The sequence below is a fragment of the Drosophila virilis genome, chromosome 3 (genome assembly GCF_030788295.1).
Source record: "Drosophila virilis strain 15010-1051.87 chromosome 3, Dvir_AGI_RSII-ME, whole genome shotgun sequence".
Lineage (NCBI taxonomy): Eukaryota > Metazoa > Arthropoda > Insecta > Diptera > Drosophilidae > Drosophila > Drosophila virilis.
This window is the reverse complement of record NC_091545.1, coordinates 10,590,345-10,617,430: the sequence shown is the minus strand read 5'-3', so window position 1 is coordinate 10,617,430 and position 27,086 is coordinate 10,590,345. Positions and strand designations below refer to the sequence as shown.

General features: G+C 44.4%; 6 protein-coding genes across 21 annotated transcripts; 3 read left to right on the top strand and 3 right to left on the bottom strand.

Moving 5' to 3' along the window:
• The first annotated feature begins 87 nt into the window (after nt 1-87).
• On the top strand, nt 88-26,332 carry LOC6622885 (acid sphingomyelinase-like phosphodiesterase 3b). Of its 4 annotated transcripts, none has more exons than XM_002047026.4 (5): nt 88-216; nt 23,576-24,282; nt 25,082-25,277; nt 25,342-25,633; nt 25,712-26,332. In XM_002047026.4, exons 1-5 carry the CDS (start codon nt 189-191, stop codon nt 26,043-26,045), a joined length of 1,557 nt encoding a protein of 518 aa, XP_002047062.2. In that variant the 5' UTR covers nt 88-188; the 3' UTR covers nt 26,046-26,332. The 4 variants fall into 4 exon arrangements, with proteins under 4 accessions (XP_002047062.2, XP_032291154.1, XP_032291155.1 ...); XM_032435263.1 differs by lacking the exon at nt 88-216 and adding an exon at nt 622-938; XM_032435264.2 differs by lacking the exon at nt 88-216 and adding an exon at nt 13,769-13,896.
• On the bottom strand, nt 1,825-9,488 carry Zasp67 (Z band alternatively spliced PDZ-motif protein 67). 12 transcript variants are annotated; one of them, XM_070208641.1, is made up of 9 exons: nt 9,356-9,488; nt 7,567-7,718; nt 7,039-7,494; nt 6,725-6,974; nt 6,057-6,660; nt 5,774-5,955; nt 4,133-4,350; nt 3,699-3,740; nt 1,825-1,990 (listed from the first exon to the last, which is right to left on the bottom strand). In XM_070208641.1, the coding sequence occupies exons 1-9, from the start codon at nt 9,452-9,454 to the stop codon at nt 1,825-1,827; spliced, it is 2,169 nt and encodes a 722-aa protein (XP_070064742.1). In that variant the 5' UTR covers nt 9,455-9,488. The 12 variants fall into 12 exon arrangements, with proteins under 12 accessions (XP_070064742.1, XP_070064743.1, XP_015031233.1 ...); XM_070208642.1 differs by having other exon boundaries at nt 3,699-3,737; XM_015175747.3 differs by lacking the exons at nt 3,699-3,740; nt 4,133-4,350 and adding exons at nt 2,192-2,230; nt 3,304-3,359.
• Nucleotides 9,597-10,543, top strand: Ilp1 (Insulin-like peptide 1). The gene has a single exon (XM_032435265.2). The coding sequence runs from the start codon at nt 10,095-10,097 to the stop codon at nt 10,536-10,538; it is 444 nt and encodes a 147-aa protein (XP_032291156.1). The 5' UTR covers nt 9,597-10,094; the 3' UTR covers nt 10,539-10,543.
• Ilp2 (Insulin-like peptide 2) lies at nt 15,753-16,463 on the top strand. Its single transcript, XM_002047029.4, has 2 exons — nt 15,753-15,970; nt 16,035-16,463. Exons 1-2 carry the CDS (start codon nt 15,802-15,804, stop codon nt 16,271-16,273), a joined length of 408 nt encoding a protein of 135 aa, XP_002047065.1. The 5' UTR covers nt 15,753-15,801; the 3' UTR covers nt 16,274-16,463.
• Ilp3 (Insulin-like peptide 3) lies at nt 20,517-21,253 on the bottom strand. 2 transcript variants are annotated; one of them, XM_015175739.3, is made up of 2 exons: nt 21,024-21,253; nt 20,517-20,948 (listed from the first exon to the last, which is right to left on the bottom strand). In XM_015175739.3, the coding sequence occupies exons 1-2, from the start codon at nt 21,187-21,189 to the stop codon at nt 20,710-20,712; spliced, it is 405 nt and encodes a 134-aa protein (XP_015031225.1). In that variant the 5' UTR covers nt 21,190-21,253; the 3' UTR covers nt 20,517-20,709. The 2 variants fall into 2 exon arrangements, with proteins under 2 accessions (XP_015031225.1, XP_002047064.1); XM_002047028.4 differs by having other exon boundaries at nt 20,517-20,951; nt 21,024-21,252.
• Ilp4 (Insulin-like peptide 4) lies at nt 22,493-23,290 on the bottom strand. The gene is made up of 2 exons (XM_070208646.1): nt 22,955-23,290; nt 22,493-22,897 (listed from the first exon to the last, which is right to left on the bottom strand). The coding sequence occupies exons 1-2, from the start codon at nt 23,109-23,111 to the stop codon at nt 22,674-22,676; spliced, it is 381 nt and encodes a 126-aa protein (XP_070064747.1). The 5' UTR covers nt 23,112-23,290; the 3' UTR covers nt 22,493-22,673.
• Nucleotides 26,333-27,086: the final 754 nt, after the last annotated feature.

Below are 27,086 nucleotides of genomic sequence, written 5' to 3'. Positions count from 1 at the left end.
TTATATTGTGTTAAAATTGCTTAGTTTGTGTCAAGTGTAAAATATATTTATATTCCACTCGATCTAAGTCCTTGTAGATCAGTTGAATAATCGTTTACTTACATAATCGTAATTTTTTGTTGTGGTGAGCTTTTTCACTTTTGGCGCACAAATGGAACAAAATCGAAGCTCATAGAGAGTGAAAGGGGATGAGACAGAGAAAGAGAGAAAGAGCATGTGAGTATAATGAAGCTGCTCTTGAACCCATTGAGTAATAAAGAGATGTAAGCATAATTATGAAGAGTGAACATCAACGCCAAGTTGCTGCCTAGTAAATGCACTTTTTAGACTTTAAACTCTCTTTGCTATGTCAATCAAATGTTCATATTGATTGTCAATGTCATTTAATTATTCGTTCATTCTTTTTTTCCTACACTTCCAACTCCCTAAATTTTGCCCCAACCTTGGTTTGATTTTAAGTTTGGTTCTGTATTTACATTTATAAATATAGGATTTTATATTTTTGACCAATTATTTAGACTTCGCAAATTCCAACCTTATCGAAGGGAATACTATTGTACAGTCCCTGTCAAATGAATATTTACCGTTATCAGCAACATGCTTGCCTTGCAGCTGGCGCATTACTGACGCTTGACGCTTTGCGTTTAGTCCAAAGCTCGGCATATCTCAACATTTTCAACTCAAGCTCCTCTCGGCAAGTTGAAAGCTCGCCAAAAAAAAGCTGTCCCAAAACACTTGAGTGTTACGAATTTCAACTCCACTCAAAGGACTATGCCAACATGTTGTGTGCAAGTGTGTGTGTGTGTGTGTGTGGGGACTAGGACAGCAGTGATAATGCGAAGTCAAAATGCCAACATATTGTGACAGTGACAGTTCAGGACGAGACGCCATCAACGTCGCGTCGTCAAGTGCTCCGCACAACTCCGTGGAAGCAACTCGTGAGTGATTCGACAACTACGTAACGTGATAAGCAATAAGCCGCAAGCAGCAGCAGGACGCGAACTTGCCGCGTTTTTACGACTTTTCACTTTGGACGCAGAAAAATGGCTAATAATTTGGTAACCGTGTCCGTAAACGCGAACGTAACCGTGGCATCAACCGCCGTGTGCGAGGGCAAGTGAAATGTGCGCAACCTACGACCCGGCATAACGTGACAGCCATTCAGAATCTGAATTTGATGTGCGGTGTGTGTGCGAGTGTGTGAGTGTGTGTGTGTGTGTGTTCTCATAACTAAATACGAGTTTATTGTTATATTGTGCTGCTGGCTGTCATTTTGCAATTTGGTTTCATTTCGTTTACAGGCCAATTCATTTGCTTTAACATATGCAAATTCCAAGAGCTTGTCGCACACACACAACACAACCTTCCGCACTCACCCACACACACACACACGCACACACACACATACACACAGTGTGTGCTGTGCCGCGTGTTTATGCAAAAGAAAATTGCAAGAGCAGCGCCCTGCGGCGGCTGCCGACATGCACGACAATTCGCCGCCTCGTCTGACACTTGGCATATTACACATACGCCATGCTGCACATACACATACAATTATGTAATAACACATTAGGCGCCTTAGAGACAACAACAACAACAACAACATCGACAGCTACAACAATGAGACTGATAATGATGTTGACCTTTGACACAGACTTGTGCTCCCGTCAAACACTTATGCACATAACATATTCATAGTTCTTGTCCATATATATTTCGTGAGCTGCTTATTGTTAGAGTATTATTTGTTTGTTTGTTCGTTTGTTGATTTTGAATTTAACAAAGTTCTTTCTTTATGCTGTGCCAAATTGGGTGCATTGAATTCTATGACTGCAACGCCTGGCGTATGTCCGATTCGGCTGCCACAAGCGGGGCACGCACCTCAATGCCACGCACTGGCGCCCTGTCCAGATGATGTATGACTTTGTATACCTCGCTGCGATTGAGGTCGATTTTGCGCTCCGGCTTTTGGTACTTCATAAAGTTGACCCTGCGGAGGGAACAAGCCAAAGCTGTCGTAAGAAAGAGCTTGAATAAGCGGTCGGGGGTGGCGGGGTATTTGGGGAAGCAGGACTTGCAAAAGGGAGACATGCATGTGCATTTAAATAAGTGCTGCTGGTCACGTTTGGAGCACTCTTGAGCTCTCCATCCGGTTGCCAGGGCATGCAATGAACCGTGTGACAAAACTAACCTGTGCGCTGCCTTGGCCACGCTGAGGCTCTGCAGCTCCCTGTGGGCGAGGAATTGAACCGAAAACGAGCCAAAAACGTAACCAGAAACAAAGTGAAAACAACATGACAGTCGGTCGCAACCGACTGCACAAAATACCCTGTTCACAACTAGTCCCAGTGGATCGATCTGTGGTCTTCCTGTTCACTGTGGTCATTCAAGCTTTAAAACTATGAAGTATGTAGATTTTTCGATTTGCGAATATGTATTTAATCTTTCAAGTCTCTATAAACTAATATACTCATTTCGATTGATGAAATAGTGTACTAATTCCAAGCAGTCGAAAAGGGTCTTACCCATCGAGTTGGTGACTCTCAAACTGTCAGCCCAGTCACCTTTAAACTGTGCTTTTTAAGTAAGCATCGATGCTTGGCTCCTTTTTGTGGGTGTGCCTCTCATATATTAAGCGCGTTCTTTAAATAAGCTCATCTAACTAAAGCATTTATGGCGTCTAGCTCTGAAAATGTGTGAGTTACACATTTTTGAAGTCTGCCCGCCCCTTATGGGGCATGGTCAGGCAATTGTAAGACTTTTACTCAAGGCTGCAAGCCTCACAAATATTTTCGATGATTCGGCTTACAAATTAAGCCTTAGAGTTCGCCCTGTGAGTCTGTGTCTAGGCTTAGTTTCGTAGATAAAATTTCCTTCAAATTTCCAACAGGATTTATCTCAATTTGAATGAACTTTTTGTACATATTTTCACTCATTTAAATGAGCGCTTCTTTAGAAAACTGAAAGAAAAGCCTTTCAAGCATAAATATTTAATTAAAGAAAAAATGTTCGGCTTAGATTTAGCTTCAGTCCGTTTGATTGAAAGCCGAACAGGCTTACAGGTCTTTAGCTAACGGACACAAAGAGCCCAGTCTAAACTTTTTTTGACTTTGTGAACAGGGTATAAAAAACGTAAGCGTAAACGTAATCGTTACCGAAATTGAAGTGAATGTATTGCCCCTAGTGGTTAAGTACAAGACAAGGGCGGACCGAAATGCAGGCAAACGATGTTAGCCTTATTAGCAGAACGAGTTGCAGTCGCCATCGCAGTTGCCGACGCAGTCAGAGTCAAAGTCAACTTACCTGAAACGCTGGCGTGTTATGTGCTCGCCATTGAATAAACGATTCCAAAATGCAATCTATGAAAGAGAGAGAGAGAGAGAGAGAGAAGCGAGACGAGGCATGCATATAAGGAAAAATCTGAAAAAAATAATGCATAAAAAAGAAGAGGAATGCCACAGAAACGTGCAACCAGAACTGGCAAAGTCAAATCAACTGCAGGCCAAGACAAAAATTGTAACAAGTAACGGAGACAGAGACAGATAGACAGAAAGACAGCAAGACAGACAGTCAGAGAGACAGCAAGACAGACGGTCATTGAAAATGATAATGTTAATGAAAGTGCATCCTTTTGTGCTTGGAGCGGATGCGGATTGCGAATTGCGGATGCTGTCAGAACTCCATCCTAGCAATAATACCTGGCATCGTAGCCCAGCAACGGGCTCTCGTAGGGGCAGCTGCTAATACGCAAAATTATGAAGCCGAAGCGTTTGTGCGTCGATGTAAGCGTGCCATGCAAAAATGAGAGATGAGCATGAGTATATGGAGCACGAGGAGCGCTGGCGATGGAAAGGTGGTGGGTAGGTGGGGATGTTGGGCAAGGGGGAGTGACTGTGACCATGGCAATATGGCATTATGATGGCAATATGACCAAAGCAATGTCAGGACACAATATGGGTTTTAGCAAATGTCAATTGCAATGTCGTCCGTGATGATGAACAAAAAGAGTGAGAGGGCGAGAGTGACAGGAGGGAGAGGTGGTCCGAGGAGTGGCTGGGCAGCGAGTAGAAGGAGTTGGGCACCGTCCATACGGGATAGGAGAATTCAATTCAAAATTTCGTGCAATACCCACCCCAGCGTGCTGCCCGTTATAAGCTCCGCCTGGGCGCTCAGTGTTTCGGCTATGAATTCATCATTGTAGGCATCCTTCGGTCTGTACCAGCGCCTGCCGCCGGGCAGCACCAAAGGACGCTCCGATGATGGCGTCAGGGGACCAAAGGCGCGCTTCGAACGCCTGGGATTGTTTTTGCGCACCAAATGCTCCTCGAGCTCCTCAATGACATTGTGTTTCTGGCATGTCACATCGCATCCCAGAAAAACCAACCCAGCACAGCAAACGCAACGCAACGCAACGCAATGCAGCACACAAGAGCCCACAGAGACAGAGAAGATGTTCAGAGATTTTTGTTTATGGTGCGACCGAGAGAAAGAGAGAGAGAGAGAGAGAGAGTGAGAGAATGTGAGAAGTGAAGTGAAAATTTGTGCAGTGGTTTTCGGTTCGGTTTATTCTGCGTTGGTTTTTCTGGCTGTCACGCTGCCTACTAATTGTCTTTTGGTATCTGCCCTTTCCCTTTCCCTTTGCTATGTCCGCCCCGCACCGCCCCGCCCCGCCCCAACTCAAGCTCGATTCTCTCCATTTCTTTGGACTCATTTATTTAACTGGCAGTTAGTCGCTGTGTGCACTGAATTTGTGTGTACAACAATCTTTTGGTGGCAATTTATCAAAATTGAAACTCGATTTAAGCTAAGCTAAGCTAACTACACTTGGAAGCGCACATTATGCTGCAAGTAGACAAAAGACAAAAACCAAATGGCATTTTAGTTAATTTGATTTCTCGAGTTGACCACGCAAAATGGCCAGGAAAGTGTCCCCCCACCCAAAATACGGCAAAAAATTGGGACTAAGGCGTGTCAGAAATGGACACGGAAACAGGGGCAGAATCAGTGACGGCGACTGCGGCTGAGATGAGGCACAGCTGGCCAGTAAAAAAATAAAAAATAATTCAACACTAACTCAAGGCTAAAGTCGAGCTGTAACGACTCTCACATAACCTGTATATAAAGCTTAAGTGGGTGCACAATTGCATGGAAACTTTTTGGTATGAAAATTGATATGAATGTGTTTAAGGCTGCCAACAGGGCTGCAAAGCCGAGAGCAACAAAAGCAAACTGAGTTTAACGTTAGTTCATGAACTTGGCTCAAATTTTGAAAAGAAAACTGAAGAGCTTGAATGCGGAACTTTGCCTTAAGTAAGAAATACATTTTCATTGCGCATTTAATATGCGTCAATAAAACTAAACAGAAGATTAGAACCAGCATTTAGTTCGGTTCTTGAACTAGTTTGAACCACTTAAACCACTCATCAACCCAGTCGTTGGTTCAAACTTGTGCTTGTTTGAGACTCAAGTAATTCGTATGAACTCTTATTAGCGTTACATAGTTTTGACTCAAGGTAATAACTAATTGGGAAAAACGGGCCCTAACCGGTTCGATTAAAGGGATTTGTAGCCCTGGTTTCTATATAAACAACTGGGAAGAGCATAGAATTGTGGTATCCGAGCTGTAACCACATCTTCAGTGCTTGCTTGGGGCAATTTCTCAGACAGACACCAGAACTGGCTAAGCTCTGAGCAGACTTTATACGCTCGAGTATACCCTATAGCTGGGTCGCCCGAATGCCACATGAGCTTGAGGTTGAGTTGTTTAGCTTACCTTTTGCTTCTTGAAGCTGAGCTCCTCGCTGAGCTGCTCCTCCAGCTGGCGATTGTCGCCATTCGAGAGCGAAATTTCTGCCACTTCCAGGTCATTGGCATCGCATTTATCCTCATTATTTTCAGGTGCTGTCGTCCCTTCCGGCTGCAGCTGCTCCCTGCCAGCCGCAGAATTGGACAGAGCTGTGTGTTTGTGTGTGTTTGTGTGTGGGGTGGAATATGCAAAGTGTGCCATTAGAAAAATTTAATTACTGTAACCTCGGCCATAACTTTCGAGCCGGCACCTTCATACTCGCCATGTGGCTCGTCCTCCTCGGCTGTCGACAGTTCCGCCTGCTGCCCATCGATTTGCTTCTGCTGCTGGTTTTGCTCCTGTTGCTGCAGCTTAAATGTGGGCAGCAGTTCGGCCAGCTGCTTGGTCACCGCGTCCAGGGTCGATTGTATGGTCGAGGGCAGCGTGGAGAGGGCCGCGAGCTGTTTTTGCACATCGGCCAGTTGTTTTTCCAGTGCCAGTTCCTCATCGGTTTTGGGCGGAGTTGCCGCATCGGCCTCGGGCTGCAGCTCGTTAGGCTCAGCCGGGGCTGTTTGTTTAGCTGCCTCCTGTTCCTCCCCTGCCTCGGACTCGGGCTCGCGCTCAGCCCGCTCTTCGGACACCTCTTTGGACGCATCCGCTTTCTCTAACTGCTCGGCTTCCGTTTCCTCGGGCGCGTTCTCCTTGTTGTTGTTGCTGGTGTTGCCATTGTCTGGCAATTGTTCCAGATTCGGCACTTCGCTGTCCGTGGGCAGCGGCTCCTCCTCTGGCTGCTCCTCTGCCTGTTCCACTGGCTCGACCTGTGCCTCCTCCTGTGGCGGTGGGGTGGCTTCCTTTGGCGCTGGCGGAGCTTCCGGCTGTCACAGGCTTAAGTTGGTGCCTGTTCAGTGTCTTTTTTTTATTTCATGCAACGCTACTCACCATAGGCGATTTGTCGCGTGGCGCCGACTTGACTATCTTCACCTTGTAGGCATTGGCCTTGCGCCGTTCCGCCTCCAGCTGTTGCTTGCTCTTGGGCACCGGACGATCGGGTCGCTGCAGGAACGTCGACCATTTGCGATTCTCCTTCTCCTTTTCCAGCTTCGTTTTGGTCACCTCCTCGTTGAGGGAGCGCAGCACATCGCTAGTCATGCACACGCCCGGCTTGGGAAAGATTCTATAGAAATTAACGCTATGATATGATGCAGGTTAAGGTCGCTCCATGTCGATGGCAGCAACAGCTGCTGTCAACGCACCCAAGCACATTGTGCTCCTTTAGGACCTCCGATTCGCCGGACAGCACAGCGGCAATTTCCTCTTCCACCAACTTAATTTCCGTCTGCTCCGACATCGCCGAGCACGGACGATCGGGCAAATCGGGCAAATAAAGGCTATCCACGTGTATGCCCTCATGCTCCTGTTCTCTCTCCCTGTCCTGCTCCTGCTCCTGCTCCACGTTGTTGTCGTTACCATGCGATTGCATTTCCGTCATGGTGCTGCGACATACCAGCTCCACATTCTCCTCCAGTTGCGCAACCTCGACCTGTTCCTGTTCCGGAATGAGCGCTTTTGTGGCTTCCGTTAACGACGGCAGCGGCAACGGCGATGCGGATGCGGTTGGCGACTGTCCAGGCGTTGGTGACTTGGTCAACGAACTCGCACTCAATGGGAACCTCTTGGGGCCATCGTAGGGCGCCTCCTCTTCGCGCTCGCTGCCAAGGAAAAAGTGTCAGCTGAAGGGTTAAGCCTAATGATAAATGGCCAAGCGGGTCCGTCCGACTTACCGATGGACGCCAAAGTAGAAGACGCTGCCGCTGCTCATGATTAGGCGATGGGCCTCGTCATGGGTTAGGGGCGTGGCAGCCGTGTCATTGATACGCACAATCACATCCTCGACGCACAGGCCCGCCTCCTCGGCGATGCTGCCCTCCGTGACCTGTCGCACATGGAGACAGCGAACGCGAGAGAGAAATTGAGAGAGCGTGAAAGATATAGAAAAAGATTCGAAAAATTGTTGCAGATACAAAATCAATTATCTGGCGTCGCTCGTGCAAAGTGCATATAAATAAAATGCGCGCAAAATGTCAACAAAAACACAAATGAAAAGAACTGAATCGGTGCGGGGAGCGGCGTGGCGAGGCGAGCTACTGCGGCAGATGCCTCGACCAAGACAATGCCACTGTATGTGGCATGCTGCATGCGGGTTGCTTTATAAATTAATACATCACGGATAATAAAAGTTTTTTACAATCAGTTTATAAGCATGTTGTCCCCCTTTTACAACAACCCTCCCCGCCCACCGCCCTTCTGGCCACACTACACTTATTCAGCTCATAAAAGTTGCTGAAGTTTTATAATTTTCAAACCAAACACAAAATTGTTTAATGGAGTTTGTTTTTGAATGTTGGAAAATGTCGTTATCATAGTTGACGTCAATTAAACTTTACCAACATTTTTAAGTGTTGAAAGTGTTGTTGAACAAAAGGAAATATGAGAGATAAATGTGTAGAAAAATATTTATATTTTAATCGAATCTAAACTATATAGTACTAAAGAATTGAAACATTTTTCGTAAACGCTTTTAGGGTATTGAAAATAGTTTGCATAGTATTTTTCGTATCAGCTTCGATACGTCAATCTGCCCTCGCATTCACTTGTATGTGTCTTCCTATCTGTGTGTCGCTGTATGCCAATTCAAATAAGAGTGCTTTGTCGTATGGGCTCGACTAGCAGATACCCTAAGCCCAGTACCAGGTCTCCAAATCGTGTGATACTAAGAGGAGACATTGAAACAAATGATAGCCTTTTTCTGCGTATGATGGAAGAATATATATATAAATATATATTTGTCAAATTATAATCGACTCCGATCTTATGGGTTCAGAGGCGCTTCCTTCCATCATTTGCATGCTTATGCACAAAACCAATATACCCGCTTTATACACAGTTAATGAGTGCGTTGTATAAAATTGCAATTTGTTGCTATTTTTGCAAAAATGCTTGATTATTTATGTTGTTGTTGCCGCTTTTGTTGCTGCTGCTTTTCAACACATTTGCTAATTCACCGAGCGATGATAAATCGCAGATGAGACACAATTAAAATTGAAATTAATTTATTGCATTCACATTATGCGGCTCATTAGCAGAAAAATGCATTGCGCTCAGACGATTAGACAAATAGCCGCAACGAAGTACGCTCTGCGCCGAGTTTACTTTAATTAACAAAATTCGCAAATAAGCCCAAAAGCAACAGGCAACAGGCAGCAGGCAGCAGCAACAGCAAATGCGAATCCGAATGCGAATTGCAACTGCAAATAAATAAACACACGCACTGAGTTACATAATTGGCTCGAACGTTGAAATATTTGCAATTAATTTGCGGCACATTGTTGCAAAAGTGAATATGCAACAATTATTGTAATGTGGCAGGCAGCCCGGCAGGTGGTCGGGCAACTGCGGCTGCCTTTGTTGTGGCTGCGCACAGGTAGCTTTTGCTCGCACACAAAGGTGACTGCAGTTGATTATTATCACATATTATTATAACTATTGTTAATCTGGTCGATGTGGCCTAACCTTAACCACAGTCAGTGGATAATCGTAGTCGGCGCCACCGACAAGCCGGAAGCCCCACGGCACATTATCAAAGCGACACATTTTAATATCGATCACCATTTTTGAACTCTTGAATAACAATGAAAGCTCCGACTGCGACTGCGACTGCGAATGCAACTGCAACTGCGACCGTTTGCTGCAACGTTGGCGACCAACTGTTGACTCGATTCTATTGCCGCAATCGACAGCTAAACTTCGAGCTATCGATTGCCGGCGGCATCATCACAGATCGAAGCGCTTTTGTACATTGCCGCCAGCCGAATGAAGCATACTTTTCAGCTCTAAAATTACACACGCACACACATGCATGCTAATGAAGCTGCCATACACAGGCTGCCTCTCTGTGTGGCAGCAGAGGTAATCCTTGGGGACAGCAGTCACAGCCGTTTAGTGTTAAGTCGCAGCCAGCTGCCAGGTGGAGAGTGTGTGCGTGTGTGTGCGTGGGTTGGGTGTGAGCTGTTGTTGTTTTTGGGCATGCTTTGCAGTGGCATGCCCCAATATGTATGCCAAATGTGTATGCAACCAAAAAGTGCATTGAACTGCCGCAATGCTGGGACTGGGTATGTTGCTGCGACGAACGCTGCCGCTGCATGTGGCATGTTGCATGCGGCATGTGGCATGTGGTAGCGCGCACACGTATAAATAGCGGCCGTTGCCAGCAGCATTCAGGCAAAACGCTCGCAACAGGCCCGCCCGCAATATGTTGGACAATAGCGCATCTCATGCACCTGCCACAGGCCAGCGCCAATTGCTGCTGCTGCCGCTGCTGCTGCTGATAGCACTGGACAGCAGCTGTTGCCACGCCGCCGACGGCTTCAGCGTCGCCCATCTGCTGCGGGAGGGCAAACACAAGCTGTGCGGCCAGGCGCTGAACGATGCAATGGACGTGGTCTGTGTGAATGGCTATAATACCATACCGAAAAAGCGATTGGATTCGCCACCGGAAATGGCCATCGATGCGGACCAGTTGCAATTACGGCCAGGTGCTGGCTATGCGCTGAGTCCATTGCTGTCCAGCATTTATGGCACCGAGGTGCTCATCAAGACACGACGCCTCCGGCGGCAGGCTGGCGGTGGCATCTATGATGAATGCTGTCGCAATGCCTGCACATATCCGGAACTCTTGGCCTATTGTCGCCGATAAGGGACACACACGCACGCACACACACACGCACGCAGACACACGCATACGTTATATTCGCACATACTCATGCTCACACGCGATACTGTACTCGTAAACGTAATCATAATCGTAATCGTAATCGTAATCATAATCGTAATCGTAATCGTTATCGTAATCACTTATTTATGCAGCACAAAATTTAGCTAATGAATAAAAGTAAAACTGTGCAAGAAGTTTCACGGCTCAGCAGAAAGCTAAAGCAAAAGTTACTGACGAAATTTCCATTCCGACCCATTCACACGGTACAAGGCAAACCACCTACTTCCTGCCCCACAGCCCACACCTCCAGCAACACCTGCCCCGCCCGCCCCTCCCCCAAAGACAGACAGCAGCTAAATGACTAACTTCAGCTTCAGCTGGTTGTTAACAGCGCTTCTGCCGCTCCTGTGGATGCCAGATGAGGCCAACGCCCGTATCGGTAAGTAAAGACAGACCAAGGAAACCACATGGAATCCAGCTGCACGACTATAAGCTACCCTGTGTTAAATCTCTTTTATAATATATATATGTATATGTGCCTGCACTGCAAATATAAAGAAAAATTGTTTGCGGTTCGGTTTACGGTTTGAGCCAACTCTCTGCCGAGGTTCGGTTCGCTTATCTCGTTAAAATGTTAATAGAAAATGTTTTCATATTAATATTTATCTGGCTTCACAACAAAAGCACATGCTTCTGTTGTCACGGGCGTTCGATCCCTTGATTTCATGCCGAGCGATGAGATTCAAACCAACCTCCTGCTTTTGTTGCGTAAACCTTCTACATATTTAAACAGCTACCCAAAGACCCTAAAACGAAAACTTTATCTGAAATAATATTTATTTGTATCACACTTTAATATGAATAAAACAAATGGTTATGTTGTCACGCGGTTTCGATCCCTAAATCTTATACCAAGTAAAGAGATTCATTTCAAATTCCTGCCTCTTGCTGCGGTTTGTGAACATAGCTTTAAATTTAAATGAAAGCATTGTCTCTAATATTATTTATATTGCTTCACATGTTATAATAAATTTATTTGGTTTGTTTGTCAAATGGTTGAATCCCGATATTTTAGGCTAAGAAAAAGGTTTGAACCAAACTTCTGCCTTGAGACTCGGTTCGTGGACCTGGTTCAAATGTAAATAATTGGCAAAACACCCAGATATATTTTACAATTTATTTTTAATATAAATTCTTACCAATGTTTTTGTTATCACGGAAGGTCGATCCCTATATTTAATATTTAAGAAAAGATTTTAATTTTTAGCTAACAATCGCCCGTTGTACTGAAAATATTGCAAGCCGTAGATATTTTCATATACAAAACGCGGGCTAAATTTGATCTCTATCCGAGAATTGGATATCCCAATTATGGTTAAGACCTAAGTTACTTTCGCTTTGTTGCTGGCTCTTCAACAAGAGTTGTGCATTAAAAATTAAAGTCTTTGAGCGACTTCTGCTAAGCCGTCTCTTAGAACTCGACGAGGTCACGCGCCTGGTCCCGGATCATCAGTTTGGCTTCAGAAAGTCTCACGGCTGCCCCGAGCAGGTCCACCGGGCAGTAAAACACGTACTAGAAGCTTTTGAGCAGAAGCAATACTGCGTCGGCGTTTTCCTCGATGTCAAACAAGCGTTTGACAAGGTCTGGCACGATGGTCTTCTGTTCAAGATCAAACTGATACTCCCAGCGCCATACTTCAGCATCCTTAGCTCCTTTCTGGCAGGACGCACCTTTAAAGTGGCCGTTAAAGACCAAAGGTCGGCAATTAAGGGCATCAGAGCAGGTGTCCCACAAGGCAGCGTCCTCGGTCCGATGCTGTACACGCTGTATACGGCGGACCTGCCCACACAAGGACAAAGCAATGAAGACCTCAGCCCTGCGAGACTGCTGGTGGCAACATATGCGGACGACACTGCCTTCCTAGCCTCCCACAAAAATCTGCAAGCTGCTACAAGTGCAGTGCAGGACTGGCTGCTGCAGATCGAAACCTGGACAGCTATGTGGAACATCGCTATAAACTGTGCCAAGTCCGCCTGCGTCACTTTTACGCTGCGCCCATACAGCTGCCAGGGGCTACGGTTCGATGGACGAACCATTGAGCAGACCAACTCTTTCTGCTACTTGGGTGTCCACCTGGATCGAAGGCTCATATGGGGGCCTCACATCGCAGCAACGAGAGCAAAATGCCTGAGAAGACTTCAAAAGCTCGATTGGCTACTAAAGCCTCAAAGCAAGCTGCACATATCCACGAAGACACTGCTTATCAAAACGATGGTAACGCCTATCTGGACATATGCGATCCAAGTTTGGGGCACGGCATCAGCACACCAGCTCCGTCGCATAAGAGTGGTCCAAGCCAAGGCAGCACGCAAGGTTGCTGGCCTGCCATGGTACGTAACAACAGACGCCATCGAACGCGATCTCCGCCTAACAAAGGTCGGAGATCAGCTCAACTTCTTCAGCAGCCGATACTCCGACAAATTGGTGCAGCATCCGAACGCGGCCGCAAGGGCCCTGGCTGAGCCCATCAGTGAGAGGCGCCTCCGAAGGCTACACCCCGACGACCTACCAACGAGGCACATCACTTAAACATCCCTTTCCCATTATTGTTATATATTTTTAAGTCTGTAATTATCATTTAAGTTATTAAATAATAACTATACACTATACCCTTAACTCCGCTTGGTAGAGATCAGAAGGCACTGATCGATTCCAGCGCAAAATAAACCAAAAAAAAAAAAAAAAAAAAAAAAAGCATTTATGGCACCGAGGTGCTCATCAAGACACGACGCCTCCGGCGGCAGGCTGGCGGTGGCATCTATGATGAATGCTGTCGCAATGCCTGCACATATCCGGAACTCTTGGCCTATTGTCGCCGATAAGGGACACACACGCACGCACACACACACGCACGCAGACACACGCATACGTTATATTCGCACATACTCATGCTCACACGCGATACTGTACTCGTAAACGTAATCATAATCGTAATCGTAATCGTAATCATAATCGTAATCGTAATCGTTATCGTAATCACTTATTTATGCAGCACAAAATTTAGCTAATGAATAAAAGTAAAACTGTGCAAGAAGTTTCACGGCTCAGCAGAAAGCTAAAGCAAAAGTTACTGACGAAATTTCCATTCCGACCCATTCACACGGTACAAGGCAAACCACCTACTTCCTGCCCCACAGCCCACACCTCCAGCAACACCTGCCCCGCCCGCCCCTCCCCCAAAGACAGACAGCAGCTAAATGACTAACATCAGCTTCAGCTGGTTGTTAACAGCGCTTCTGCCGCTCCTGTGGATGCCAGATGAGGCCAACGCCCGTATCGGTAAGTAAAGACAGACCAAGGAAACCACATGGAATCCAGCTGCACGACTATAAGCTACCCTGTGTTAAATCTCTTTTATAATATATATATGTATATGTGCCTGCACTGCAAATATAAAGAAAAATTGTTTGCGGTTCGGTTTACGGTTTGAGCCAACTCTCTGCCGAGGTTCGGTTCGCTTATCTCGTTAAAATGTTAATAGAAAATGTTTTCATATTAATATTTATCTGGCTTCACAACAAAAGCACATGCTTCTGTTGTCACGGGCGTTCGATCCCTTGATTTCATGCCGAGCGATGAGATTCAAACCAACCTCCTGCTTTTGTTGCGTAAACCTTCTACATATTTAAACAGCTACCCAAAGACCCTAAAACGAAAACTTTATCTGAAATAATATTTATTTGTATCACACTTTAATATGAATAAAACAAATGGTTATGTTGTCACGCGGTTTCGATCCCTAAATCTTATACCAAGTAAAGAGATTCATTTCAAATTCCTGCCTCTTGCTGCGGTTTGTGAACATAGCTTTAAATTTAAATGAAAGCATTGTCTCTAATATTATTTATATTGCTTCACATGTTATAATAAATTTATTTGGTTTGTTTGTCAAATGGTTGAATCCCGATATTTTAGGCTAAGAAAAAGGTTTGAACCAAACTTCTGCCTTGAGACTCGGTTCGTGGACCTGGTTCAAATGTAAATAATTGGCAAAACACCCAGATATATTTTACAATTTATTTTTAATATAAATTCTTACCAATGTTTTTGTTATCACGGAAGGTCGATCCCTATATTTAATATTTAAGAAAAGATTTTAATTTTTAGCTAACAATCGCCCGTTGTACTGAAAATATTGCAAGCCGTAGATATTTTCATATACAAAACGCGGGCTAAATTTGATCTCTATCCGAGAATTGGATATCCCAATTATGGTTAAGACCTAAGTTACTTTCGCTTTGTTGCTGGCTCTTCAACAAGAGTTGTGCATTAAAAATTAAACTAGTTTTGGGAAAACTATGTCGTTGTTCTTTAAATTCCAGTCTCGAACCGGTTCGCCTGACTACACACTTGATTAAAACAATGCAATGAAATTAAATTACCTAAATATGACTTGGCTTGATACGCTTCACCCCGCAATTGTTCTTTTGTTTGCTTTGCTTTGGCAAACACATGAATATAGGAGCTAATGCATAGGGGAAATCTACAGTTTTTTTTTTCTCGTTTGTTTGTTCCTTTTTTGTTTTTGCTTGAAATCTCTCCCCAGAGGGACAATCATTAAATTTTGCGATAATGGGTACATTGGATTGTGCGTTAGATTGAGACTGAGTTTTTAGCACATGCTGCTGAAGCTAGTTGGGGCAGGGGCAGAGAAGTAGAATGGAAGTGTTATGGGCTTGGACAAATTATAGTAGCTGGTTGGCAGTAGAAACAAAGTACAACTAGGGTGACCCCCCCCTTTCAGGGTTGGGCTACAGGGTATGTTGGCTGAAACAACTCATTTGGTATTCATAAATGCAGGTTCGCACACGCCAGAGCCTTGCGTTGTCCTTTAACGCCCAAATTGTTTAATTGGCTGACAAAGACGCAAGACAAACTCCTCTCCAACCCACCCCCCGCTCACTTAACTAGTGTGCCCCACGCATATTGCTATGCCGCCCACACGAAGAGAAATTTGCATAAGCCAACGAAAAGTGAACGCTGACATTGAACGAATTTAGCAAGCAGCTACTCGAGAATGCACTCAACTTGTCCCAATAACCTTTAACACAATTTGACACCAATGTAGTTGGACTTGCCACATGCCCCAACCCAGCGGGTGCCCGAAATGCCATTAACGGTATATAAGCGTGCGGCAGCGAGTGTGCCAGCATCAGTTCCATAGCATAGCCTAATCCCAGTACAATGTGCAAGTCAATTTCCGTGTCGCTCGCATTCCTGTTCGCCATCTGCGTCTTGGCAGCCGCCAATTCGCACGGCGAGATGCGCCTGTGCAGCGTTCGGCTGAACGACATGCTGAGTGCGCTCTGTGATAAGGGATTCAATCGTCTCATTCCCCAGAAACGCAACTCGCGTAAGTATACGCCTGTGCAGGGTGTTAGCAGTAGCTAATCCTTCAATTTGTTGTTGTGGTGCAGCGCTCATGGAACTGGACCCACTCGATCCCATTCAGTATATTGAGGAGAAGGAAACGCCCTCGTCTTCCGCCGAGCTCCTTACCTATCCGATGGCCAATTCGCGCCTGCGCAACATCTACCAGCAGAATGTCCTTAACTCGCTGACCGCCACCCGGCGTCGCACCCGTGAGGGCATCGTCGACGAGTGCTGCAGAAGGTCCTGCAAACTCAGTGAATTATATGCTTACTGCGCCGCCTAGATTCTCGGCATTAGAACTAGCCCACACTTCAAGCACCGCGATCAGAGTACATTTTGGAATATAGACAGAACCTTGAATTTCTACTCCCTCTATATTGTATTTACTTTGTGCAATCCACAAGTTGTATTTATATTATAATTGCTTTAAATAAAAACTAGCTGCATAAACAAATTATGACCTAGAAAATCGATAGTTTTCAAAATGATCCTAATTAAAGATTAATGTCCTATATACACATGGGTCGAAATTTCCCACTCCCATAACTCGGTCAAAACTCAACAGATTTTCATCTTGTTTGGACTTTTATGCATGGTTTAGCTCCTAAATCAAATTGGCATCTAAATCTAAAAACGTTATTTTTGGTCGAAATTCATGTCAAAATGATACCCTTCAAATGTCGTATATAGACATGGGTCGATATTTCCCACTCCCATAACTCGGTCAAAACTCAACAGATTTTCATCTTGTTTGGACTTTTATGCATGGTTTAGCTCCTAAATCAAATTGGCATCTAAATCTAAAAACATTATTTTTGGTCGAAATTCATGTCAAAATGATACCCTTCAAATGTCGTATATAGACATGGGTCGATATTTCCCACTCCCATAACTCGGTCAAAACTCAACAGATTTTCATCTTGTTTGGACTTTTATGCATGGTTTAGCTCCTAAATCAAATTGGCATCTAAATCTAAAAACGTTATTTTTGGTCGAAATTCATGTCAAAATGATACCCTTCAAATGTCGTATATAGACATGGGTCGATATTTCCCACTCCCATAACTCGGTCAAAACTCAACAGATTTTCATCTAGTTTGGACTTTTATGCATGGTTTAACCCCTAAATAAAATTGGCATCTAAATCTAAAAACATTATTTTTAGTGTAAATTTATGTCAAAATGTTACCCTTCAAATGTCGTTTATAGACATGGGTCGATATTTCCCACTTCCATAACTCGGTCAAAACTCAACAAATTTTCATATTGTTTGGACTTTTGTTCATGGTTTAACCCCTAGATCAAATTGGCATTTAAGTCTGCAAACATTATTTTTGGTCAAAATTCATGTCAAAATGATACCCTTCAAATGTCGTATATAGACATGGGTCGATATTTCCCACTCCCATAACTCGGTCAAAACTCAACAGATTTTCATCTTGTTTGGACTTTTGTTCATGGCTTAACCCCTAAATCAAATTGGCATCTAAATCTAAAAACATTATTTTTGGTCGAAATTCATGTCAAAATGATACCCTTCAAATGTCGTATATAGACATGGGTCGATATTTCCCACTCCCATAACTCGGTCAAAACTCAACAAATTTTCATCTTGTTTGGACTTTTATGCATGGTTTAACCCCTAGATCAAATTGGCATTTAAGTCTGGAAACATTATTTTTGGTCGAAATTCATGTCAAAATGATACCCTTCAAATGTCGTATATAGACATGGGTCGATATTTCCCACTTCCATAACTCGGTCAAAACTCAACAGATTTTCATCTTGTTTGGACTTTTATGCATGGTTTAGCTCCTAAATCAAATTGGCATCTAAATCTAAAAACATTATTTTTGGTCGAAATTCATGTCAAAATGATACCCTTCAAATGTCGTATATAGACATGGGTCGAAACTTCCCACTTCCATAACTCGGTCAAAACTCAACAGATTTTCATATTGTTTGGACTTTTGTTCATGGTTTAACCCCTAAATCAAATTGGCATCTAAATCTAGAAACATTATTTTTAGTCTAAATTTATGTCAAAATGATACCCTTCAAATGTCGTATATAGACATGGGTCAAAACTTTCTACTTCCATAACTCGGTCAAAACTCAACAAATTTGCATATTGTTTGGACTTTTGTTCATGGTTTAACCCCTAGATCAAATTGGCACTTAAGTCTGGAAACATTATTTTTGGTCGAAATTCATGTCAAAATGGTACCCTTCAAATGTCGTATATAGTCATGGGTCGAAACTTCCCACTTCCATAGCTCGGTCAAAACTCAACAGATTTTCATCTTGTTTGGACTTTTATGCATGGTTTAGCCCCTAGATCAAATTGGCATTTAAGTCTGGAAACATTATTTTTGGTCGAAATTCATGTCAAAATGATACCCTTCAAATGTCGTATATAGACATGGGTCGATATTTCCCACTTCCATAACTCGGTCAAAACTCAACAGATTTTCATCTTGTTTGGACTTTTATGCATGGTTTAGCTCCTAAATCAAATTGGCATCTAAATCTAAAAACATTATTTTTGGTCGAAATTCATGTCAAAATGATACCCTTCAAATGTCGTATATAGACATGGGTCGAAACTTCCCACTTCCATAACTCGGTCAAAACTCAACAGATTTTCATATTGTTTGGACTTTTGTTCATGGTTTAACCCCTAAATCAAATTGGCATCTAAATCTAGAAACATTATTTTTAGTCTAAATTTATGTCAAAATGATACCCTTCAAATGTCGTATATAGACATGGGTCAAAATTTTCCACTTCCATAACTCGGTCAAAACTCAACAAATTTTCATATTGTTTGGACTTTTGTTCATGGTTTAGCCCCTAAATCAAATTGGCATCTAAATCTAGAAACATTATTTTTGGTCGAAAATCATGTCAAAATGATACCCTTCAAATGACGTACATATATAGACATGGGTCGATATTTCCCACTCCCATAACTCGGTCAAAACTCAACAAATTTTCATCTTGTTTGGACTTTTATGCATGGTTTAACCCCTAGATCAAATTGGCATTTAAGTCTGGAAACATTATTTTTGGTCGAAATTCATGTCAAAATGATACCCTTCAAATGTCCTACATAGACATGGGTCGAAATTTCCCACTTCCATAACTCGGTCAAAACTCAACAGATTTTCATATTGTTTGGACTTTTGTTCATGGTTTAAACCCTAAATCAAATTGGCATCTAAATCTAGAAACATTATTTTTAGTCTAAATTTATGTCAAAATGATACCCTTCAAATGTCGTATATAGACATGGGTCGATATTTCCCACTTCCATAACTCTGTCAAAACTCAACAGATTTTCATATTGTTTGGACTTTTGTTCATGGTGTAACCCCTAGATCAAATTGGCATTTAAGTCTGGAACCATTATTTTTGGTCGAAATGCATGTCAAAATGATACCCTTCAAATGTCGTATATAGACAGTGGTCGATATTTCCCACTCCCATAACTCGGTCAAAACTCAACAAATTTTCATATTGTTTGGACTTTTGTTCATGGTTTAACCCCTAGATCAAATTGGCATTTAAGTCTGGAAACATTATTTTTGGTCGAAATTCATGTCAAAATGATGCCTTTCAAATGTCCTATATGGACATGGGTCGAAATTTCCCACTTCCATAACTCGGTCAAAACTCAACAAATTTTCATATTGTTTGGACTTTTGTTCATGGTTTAGCCCCTAAATCAAATTGGCATCTAAATCTAGAAACATTATTTTTGGTCGAAAATCATGTCAAAATGATACCCTTCAAATGACGTACATATATAGACATGGGTCGATATTTCCCACTCCCATAACTCGGTCAAAACTCAACAAATTTTCACCTTGTTTGGACTTTTATGCATGGCTTAACCCCTAGATCAAATTGGCATTTAAGTCTGGAAACATTATTTTTGGTCGAAATTCATGTCAAAATGATACCCTTCAAATGTCCTATATAAACATGGATTGAAATTTCCCACCCCCATAACTCGGTCAAAACTCAACAAATTTTAATCTTGTTTGGACTTTTGTTCATGGTTTAATCCCTAGATCAAATTGGCATTTAAGTCTGGAAACATTATTTTTGGTCGAAATTCATGTCAAAATGATACCCTTCAAATGTCGTATATAGACATGGGTCGATATTTCCCACTCCCATAACTCGGTCAAAACTCAACAAATTTTAATCTTGTTTGAACTTTTGTTCATGGTTTAACCCCTAGATCAAATTGGCATCCTAAATCTGGAAGCATTATACCTATATAGCCATAGGTCACAATTTCATATCACCATTACTCGGTCGAAACTCAAGTGTATTTCAGGGGGGTTTTTTTTGTCATGATTTGGCGGAAGTTAGATTTGGCATCTAAATAAACATTATTCATCCGTTTTGTCGATCTATTATCTATTTATCTGATCGACTAGCTCTTCTTACGTGCTCGTTGGGTCGATTTTGGAGACCGTTTCCAAAATGATTGTAATAATTAGCTTTTGGTAATATAATATTCTTGCAAGACGCACAAACGTACCTCTTAGTTATTTTATTTTACCTCAATTAACGGGTCTCGTCATAGTTAATATATTAACATGCACACACATATATATATATAAGCATTGATACACTTAGGAGCTAGCAATCATGAGCTGGTCTTAGTCTAATCCACAACGGAATGCAGTGCCATGTCCATGTCATTTAGGAATTTTCGGGTTTCTTGCAGTAGTAGTTAAGCTCCTCAAGGCTGCACGATTTGCGGCAGCATTCGTCGTGCACGCCGTAGCGCCGGCGACGGGTTTTCACCAGGTGATGGCCGCTCTCACCCAGCAGGGCGCGCAGCAGCGGCTGCGAGTGCAGATCCAGCTCTGCGTAGGAGCCTAGATCCAAGTCCACGCTCGCATCCGAATTTGCATTATCGATGCTATTGAAAGCCGGCCCTACTGCCAACATCCAATTGCAAGTGCTTGAGTTGGATTAGGTTGCAGTGGCAGGGCCAGGGGCAAAACACTTACCATAGGAACGCTTCAGCTTGGTGTTGTAGCCATAGGTACACATCTGCTCCAGCATTTCGGGCAGCTCGGTGCCGCACAGACGCATCGACTGCACGTGCAGCACCAGCAGCAGCAGCAGCGCCATGCTGCAGACCAGACCTTGCAGTTTGGAGCACTCGAAGCCCATGGCGAAGCCCAGTTACGGACAACTCGTATCAGCCGCGTCAATAAACAGACCACAACTGTGCCCTGCCAGGTGGCACAGCAGCGTTTTATATGTTAACTAAACGCTGGCGTGGATCCTCTGCAGCCATCTCCGCTGAGCACACTGTCAGGCGGCGTTAGGTGAAGTGTCAGTTGGTCGGGGACTATTCACAGCCTTGACTGGGTGTGCGTGTGTGCGAGTGTGTGGGAGGCTTTTACTCATATCAGCTGACGTCTTTGTTTATGTTTTTCCGTCAAATAATAATTACGCATAGATCGCAGACTGTGGAAAAACAAAGTGAAGTGTGCCCGACCCCATCCCCGGTTGCACCTTGCTATGCCCTGCTTTTCGCTTAATGTTGTTTACCTATGCTCTAGCAGAGGGCATTAAAGTTTTTCAGAAAACAAGTTAAAGTGCTCTTTTCCTAAATGCCTGGCTAGGAGATACCCTAAGCTCAGCATCAAGTTGTTTTCCTTCCTTCTATAAAACGTGCTGTGCTTCTTCTGAAATAACTTAGGTGCCTATAGTCTGATCTTATTAGCCACAATCTACTTTTAAGAATGAGTTCTCAGCGAATGTGAGGTACACAAGCCTATACAAAAAGTTACATCTATTCAAATCTTATAACTTTCGAGATATATCGATATAATACAAGGGGTATGGAAAATCTTTCTCAGATCGCAGAAAATCTTCTGACTGATTGAATGATTGTACCCTATTACGCATGTTAAATGGGATCAGGGTATTTTGAGTACACTGACTACATAGCTTATACAGATCCAACGTAAACAAACAAAATGTACTTGGTTATAACTAAACAAAAGCAAATCTCTATCTTTAGCTTTGTCGAATTCAAATAGTTTACAGCCTGCTCTTAAAATAGATGCTAGAATTAACATAGCAAACAGCTTAACATAACAAAGCTCTAATCCACAGCAGAGGACTGTTCTGTTAATAACAGAGTCCGCTGTGTTATATTGAAATTGAAGTAATAAATAATAAAAACTGAATGTTTATTAAAACTGCACTCAGTCTGCCATTGTTAGAGTATAAAGAATTCAACGTAAATCCTTTGTCTGCGTGTTGTTCTTTCGAAAACACAACGTCATCTAATTAAAAATTCAAAATTTTCATTATTGTTCCGAGAATGCAAGGGCATAGCATTTCCATTGACGTGGAAATGCGGGGAATGTGCCCACCCGCTCGGCTCAGTGGGCCAATTGGTGAGGGAGAAGTACTTTGGGCCAGAAGATGCCTTTTGTTTGTTGCTATTGTTATCGAGTAACTTTATTGCTTCCATGAAATATTACAATAAAACATTGCGAAATTATAATTAAAAGTATATTTTTGGGGAGGTGGGATTAAATGTAGTTGAATGAATTCGCAAAAGTCGATTCGCTTTTGGCTCGTCGTATCAAAATTGCCCGCCAGCCAGCCAGGCCATGTCCAATCGATTAGTTGCCCCGCTAGGCGCAGTATTCCAGGATGTCGTCGTAGCTGCAGCCCTGTTTGCAGCACTCGTGCGTTATCCTGCGACGTGGGCGTCGCAGCTCACGTGGATCGCCGTCAGGCTCGTTGATTAGGTGTGGGTCCTCCAGTTGCTCGGTGGGTCCATCCAGGTGTTGCCTCAGTGCCAGCAGCTGCCATTTGCGCCGCAGCGCCTGCTCGGGTGTCCGGGGGCTACGGTCCGCTTGAAAGCTGAATGTGAGTAGGCAGAATATTTGGTGGGGTAGCGTTGTCCACTTACAATCGCGTTTGATTCTGCGTGAAAATCCATTAACACATATCAGGTCAAGGGCCTCGTTGAGTGCGTCGCCGCACAGCTTCTTCCTGCCGTCGACCTGCTGCCACAGCTGCGACATGGCGACCATCAGCAGCAGCGCCAGACTGAAACGCAAACTCATCTTGCTGTCATACAAATCCCGATCGCCAGTCTCCAGTCCTCTTCCAGTTTTAGTTCCAGTCTCGGTTCCACTCTCTCACTAACCGGACGGTTGCGTATCCTTTTTCCTGTCGCTCGACTCGCGGCTCGACTCAGGCTCTCGCTTACAAATTGATCAGTGCGCATGCCAACGCCAACTGATTTGTGGACTCGCCGATGATCACCTCAAAGGCTCGCCGTCGCAATCAAGTGTGACTTCTTGACTTCTGCCAGGTAGAGCCGGTAGTCGGTGTCGCGGTTCGCGGGTTGCGGCTCGGTCAGGTCAGTTAGGTCAATTACAGGCAAATCTTTTGCGCCGGGTTTTTACAGCCAGCCGGCCAGCAAATGCCGCCTGGCGCGTGGCCTTTCCCGTTCAGGAATTGCCCAACGGGCTGCCCCTTTAATCCGCAGTCTCTAATTTTCTCTGACTCTCCACTGCATTTACAGGCTACTTCTGGCACATAAGCGACTTGCATCTGGACACACATTACTCCACACAGGGCGACATTTACAGAAGCTGCTGGCAGCTGGCGCATACCAGCGGCTCCGTCGCCTCCAATGGGCGCCAGGAGACGGAGACGGAGTCGCCGGGCCCGTTTGGCAACCACAACTGCGACAGTCCCTGGAGTCTCGTCGAGTCAGCGGTCAAGACCATGAAGGCCAAGCAGGGCGACAATGTGGAGTTTGTGCTCTGGACTGGCGATGCCCTCTCGCACTCCGCTCAGGCACGGTCCGAGCATGTGCAGCTCGAGACGTTGCGCAACATCACCGAACTGCTGGGACGCAGCTTCTCCTCGCCCTTCATATTCCCCGTGCTGGGCCACGAGGACGGCAGCACCGGCATCCACAAGTACAAACAAATGGGCGAACTCTGGCGCCACTGGCTGCCCACAGAGGCACTCGTCACGTTCGAGCAGGGCGGTTACTATTCCATCGAGCAAACCAGAAGCCGTCTCCGCATCATTGCCCTGAACACCAACTTTATGCGATACGAGCTCCTCTCCGAGACCAAGCAGTCGGACAGCCTGCGCTGGTCGGCTGACTACTATGCAAAGCCCAGTCGCACAATGTCCGACCAGGATCAACTGCAGGCCGAGCAACAGTGGCTGTGGCTAGATGAGGTACTGGCCAAGTCTAGGGACAAACAGGAAACGGTATGCAAACATATAATTTGCCTTACAATTTAATGGTTAAAGCTAAAGAAGCATTTGGTAAGCCCAGAAAAAAACATAATACCCTGAATCCATTGCAGATACTTGCTTGCAAGTGTATATAACAGGCAAAAGGAAGCATCTCCGATTCTATAAACCACTTGTATATATTCCTGGCCATTATCAAAAGCACGAGTTAGTCGATCATCGATAACTTGCAAGTGAAATTTTAAATTTGATCAGCTTGAATCACAAAATTTGACATGTATCTTCTAGAGTTGAGTAATATTAAGATAAGGCAATCAAGCGCATAGCTTGTGGGAAAAGATGGTTCAGGGTATCCACTAGTCGGGCACTCCCGACTAGACCATTCTTACTTGGCTATATTTATTTTTGGTTATATCACGTCTTTCATATGCAGAATGAGATTATTTTTTCGATAACTTCACTCATTTTGTCAATATATCCAGCAATCGGTTCTTTAACCAAAGACCAAATAAATAACCAAACATTTTTGGCACGTTCCTAGTCGGGCATAACCGACTAGAGATTCTTTAATTCATAGCTTATGCTTTTATTTGATTTTTTTTTTTAATTGCACTTTTTAATATTATTCAATCTTCAATGTTACGTGGGGGAGGGAGTGTTAAAAAAGATGAAGATTGATATTAAGTTTAATCAATCAAAAGCCCAACGGTGGGGTTTTTACTACCCTACTTTTGTTGACCTATACTGAGTTTGGGGAATAGCAAACAAACATATACTCTAAGCTTGTCTATTTTGCCAACGCTTGCTCGTGAAGGTTTACATAGTCGGACACATGCCGCCGGGCGTGGATGAGCGCTACGTGGGACCGCAGCATCATGGCCAGTTGATCTTCACGGAACGCAACAATAGACGCTACCTGGAGCTGGTGCGCAAGTATGCCTCGGTCATACAGGGCCAGTTCTTTGGGCATCTGCACTCGGACACCTTTCGCCTAATCTACGATGATCAGGGTACGTGTGAGCAGGTCAAACCAATTCTCTACTGAATAGCATATGAAATCTTGGTTACGCGCAGGCACGCCCATTTCGTGGCTGATGATAGCGCCGTCGGTGGTGCCGCGCAAGGAGGGTATTGGCGCCTCCAATAATCCAGCGCTGCGTCTATACAAGTTCGACACGGGCAGCGGCCAGGTGCTGGACTATACTCAATATTGGCTGGACTTGTCGCTGGCCAATCGCGTCCAAGAACCGCTCTGGCAGTCCGAGTATAATCTGACGCATTATTATGCGCTCGGCGAGATATCGGCCATAGCGCTGCACAACTTTGCGGAGCGTTTCACCGGCAAGGATGCCTCCTGGTTTAGCAGGTAGCCAGCCCGCTCAGGCCCAACTCTCTACTCTACTGCTTCACAGATGCTTAGCTGTTTGCCTCGGTCTACTTGCAGATATCATCGCGCCAATGCCGTCAGATTTCAGTCGGGCGCCGCCTGCCTGGGCCGTTGCATGCTCAATCATTATTGCGCCATCACGCGCCTGGACTATGACGAGTTCCGGCTGTGTCTGGAGTCGGAGCAGCTGCCGTTGCAGAGTCATGCCGCGGTTGCCGTGCTCAGCAGCTGCAGCTGTGCCCTGCTTTCGCTGTTGCTGGCACTCAGCTTCCTCTGCTGCTTTCGGGAGTACAGTCTGATGTGGCTGCTGCGGCTGATGGAGCCGGGCGTATTGCCTCCAAAGCCGGACAGCAACAATAGCAACCCCAACCCCAACCCAGCGAATTTATAAGTGAACGATATACGAGTTTAGCCAGACAGGATGACCTTTGGCATCAACTGGGCCCCCATCTTCAGCTGGATGCAGGCGCACTCTTCCTATTCAAATATCGCGCTATTTAAATCTCTCAACTTATGCTGTCCGTGTGTCGTGTGTGTGTGTGTGTGCTTGTGCATGTGCGTGTCGTGTATGTGTGCGCCTGTATGCCAGCCATATCATATGTGTGTGTGATAAAATTCGTCTATTATTATGAATACTATTAAATGTATATGCAAATAAACGCAAATTATTAATGTTAACTCGGCTTTATTTTCGATAAATATTTAAGTAACAAATTGTGGCATAAATAAATGTGTTAATTTGCGCAAACAAGTCGGCAGTTAAATAAACGCTACTGGGCAAGGGACGGGTCACGGGCGCGGGCACGCCTTTCTTTTTAGGGGCAACTCCATTAAACTGCAAAAGCCGCAGCGTCCATATTAAAACAGTGGCCATGCGGCAAGTGTGGCGAGTGTGGCAAGTGTGGCTGTGCCAGTGGCAAAGACAATTCAAAGCCAAGCCGTGCGGCAGTCATCGGACAGGCCGCTGACATACACACATCATGAGTAATGCATGAGTTGCCACCGAAATGAATGCCAAGCTTGTTGCATGCCACAGCCTCAGCAGAGCAGCAGCAGCAGCGACAGCCTCCGCCTCAATTTGCCCAACCGCTGCATGCGTGACACTCGCTACGTGCTGCCCAAGTAAATTATTGGTGCAAATCTACACTAACATTTGATATTGGCGAAAATGTTCAACCTGCTTTTACTACACTCCAGAACCCCTCCCCCCTGCAGAATACACCCACCACCAGCTCCTTGGTGCTGCTGGTTTATTGCGTTGCTGTACCGATGAATTGCTGCTCCTCTTGCCGTTGCATACTTTCGGGCGTTTCGGTTTATCAGGTTCATCAAAGTTGCAACTGCAACAGGAACGGCAGCAAGAGTGGCAGTTGACACTGCAACACCCGCAGTCATTAAAGTTTATTAAGAAATTTGAGAAACTCTTAGTCAA